At 36.1% G+C, this 2,733-nt stretch overlaps 1 protein-coding gene across 1 annotated transcript; it reads right to left on the bottom strand.

Moving 5' to 3' along the window:
• Nucleotides 1-1,207: 1,207 nt before the first annotated feature.
• On the bottom strand, nt 1,208-2,496 carry LOC125249453 (olfactory receptor 52E4-like). The gene is given in 4 exon segments (XM_048161756.1): nt 1,208-1,948; nt 1,950-1,982; nt 1,984-2,190; nt 2,282-2,496. Coding segments are annotated over 3 exon segments (945 nt in total). The 5' UTR covers nt 2,182-2,190; nt 2,282-2,496; the 3' UTR covers nt 1,208-1,234.
• Between the last annotated feature and the right edge of the window lie 237 nt (nt 2,497-2,733).

The raw sequence follows: 2,733 nt of genomic DNA, 5'->3' as shown, positions 1-2,733 counted from the left end.
CTTTAAAAAATTAGGACCACTCTTCATGAAAAACATTAGTGTCTTAACTTTTAAGACTAGTCTAAGTGGTTTAAGCAACCAGCCCCTGAACCATTATATATGCAAATAATGCACTTAGCAAAGCCATAATCAAGAAATTAAGAAATAAAAGTATATATCTGTAATTATCAAAGTTATTTAATGTTTTAGAATGATGTATTTGAAAATATTTAAATATGCATACAGTATCTGCACTATTTCTCAATAAGCAGCAGAGGGCAATATACTCAAAGTGGTTCAGGACAAACTCCAGTTTGAATAACTCTTTGTCATGACTCATGTTGAAATATTGATCTGTAAATTATGTTGGCCCTAAACCAGTATAAACCATCTTGAACCAACATGAATTCATGCTGGTTTAAGCTGGATTATTCAGCAGGGAAGGAACAAAAGACACAGCACTGCCACAGAATAGCAGCACTGTTGCATCACAGTATGAATGTCCCTGTCTATCAAGGACAAATGGTTTACAGAATGGATGGATGGAATGAAAAAAAGACATTATAAAATCTTACAATCTTAAAAAGATAATACCTCTTAAATAGATTTTTGCTATTATTCTTGCAGTTCAATACATGCATATTTGAAAGGGTTAGATGCAAAAATAATTCTGTGTCTAACAATATAATGGTTTTAGGAAGTTAGGGAACAAATTGTTTTTTAGTAATAATAATCCTTCTTTCTTTCTTTCTTTCTTTCTTTCTTTCTGTATCTTACATAAAGAAGTGATTTCAGAGACATCAATTTAGTAGACAATAGTACTAAACAACTTGTAAGATCTTGTAAAAAGATTACGGAGGTCTTAAGAAAAAATAAAGAGTGTGTTTAAATCTAGAAATGAAAAACACAATATTTATTCATATTTTTTGCCATACTTGTAACCAATCTTGTGTTCTGAGATACCAAGGATCTTGGCTCATTACTCAGCTTAATAATTTCATTTTAAAATTTAGACTACAATATAACATATATTTATATATTTATATATTGTGTGTATATGTGTATGTACTGTATGTATGTGCCACTGGTACCATTTCAAAAAAACATTTTAAAAAGTGGTTTAGGTTTCTATCTTATGGTCATAAACTGGAATTGCATTTAGCCCTTTTTAAATATCAGTCAAATTTAGTCCAGCAGAAAAGGATATATCAGGACATGTGACAACCTGCTAAACTGTGATTCTAAAGTTATTTGTTCACAATGCAAAAACTTTTTTCTTGAAAAATTTGGTCCCTTTGACCCTGATTTCTTTAGTTCTCATTCCATATATAACAGGATTCATTGTCGGTGGCAATATCATAGCAGCAACCGCAATGAATTTTCTTAAGTGAGGAGAAATATCTTTTATCCTGTATGAGATGATCGTGAAAAGACCCAAACACTCAAACAAGATAAAGACAACTAGATGTGTACCACACGTCTGCAGAGCTTTACTTCTCGTGTCAGAGCTTTTGTTGCGAAAGCAGGCTATGAGGATCTGTAGGTATGTGTACAAAATCAGACCAACTGATATCACCTGACAGACAGCTGTCAACAACAGTCCATAAATGTTATTAATGGTCGTGTCTCCACAGACCAACTGAAGCAGGGAGGGATTGTCACAGTACGGATGGGTAAGGTAAGACCTACAGCGAGGCAAACGCAGGAGGAGAATGAAAAGCACGGCTATCAGTGTCAAATTAGAGAGCCAAACCAACGAGATGATCTTCATGAGGTGAACGTTGCTCATAATGGTAATGTATCTCATTGGCTGGCAGATAGCAACATATCTGTCGTATGCCATGGCAGTCAAGATAAAGACCGCAGACAGAGCATATACATGTATAAAGAAAGCCTGAGTGATACAAATGGAGAACGACATGGTCCTGGTGTCAAACAGGAGCTCCCGCATGATATGAGGGAACAAGGCAAGTGGAGCCTATGAGGTCATTAATTGGCAAATTTCAACAGGAGAATGTACATCGGTTCATGAAGACCCTTATTGGTTATGATTGTGAACAGGAGGAAGGAGTTGCAGAACAATATAATTATATAATTCAGAGCGGCAAAGACAAACGCAACAATGGCCTTCTCAGGAGACAGATCGAAGCCCTGAAGAGATAAATCAAATGACACATTGTAGACATTGCCAGCTGAAGACATGATATCATCCTAAACAAAGTAGAAAAGGGCAAATATATGAAAAATATTACAGCTCGACCAAGTATACTATGGGTAAATGTGTAATATTAAAAATACTTACAACAGATTCTGTACATTTAGAAATCCTTTGCTCTTCTGCATAAGATACGATGACAGTTATGAGCTGTCAATAACATGACACTTACTTAGTGTCTGGTTGATTGACCAAGCAGTCATGCAGCAACCGGACCTTTAACTAGTGTGTGCGCTTTTATCTTGGGTCTTTTATACTGTCTTTAAGTTATCCGTCTATGTGGATTATAAACCTCATGAGGGAAAAACCCACTATGACAATGATATCAACAAATATCCTTTTTTTTTTTTTTTTTTTTTTTTTTTTTGTGAAGGAGATGTGTTGCACTGCGTGAGGCAAATGGTGGTCACACCAGATACTGACTGGTTTTCGGCCCCCCAACCCCCCAACCCCCCCGGCGGCAGCAGAGCTATGAAGAGCGAGGCATAAACTGGCAGACGAAGCTGATCAAGAACAGAGAAATGTCAATGTTCCTGCAG

The sequence above is a fragment of the Megalobrama amblycephala genome, linkage group LG16 (genome assembly GCF_018812025.1).
Source record: "Megalobrama amblycephala isolate DHTTF-2021 linkage group LG16, ASM1881202v1, whole genome shotgun sequence".
NCBI lineage: Eukaryota > Metazoa > Chordata > Actinopteri > Cypriniformes > Xenocyprididae > Megalobrama > Megalobrama amblycephala.
The sequence above is the reverse complement of the archived record's forward strand: the minus strand, read 5'-3'. Positions and strand labels throughout refer to the sequence as shown.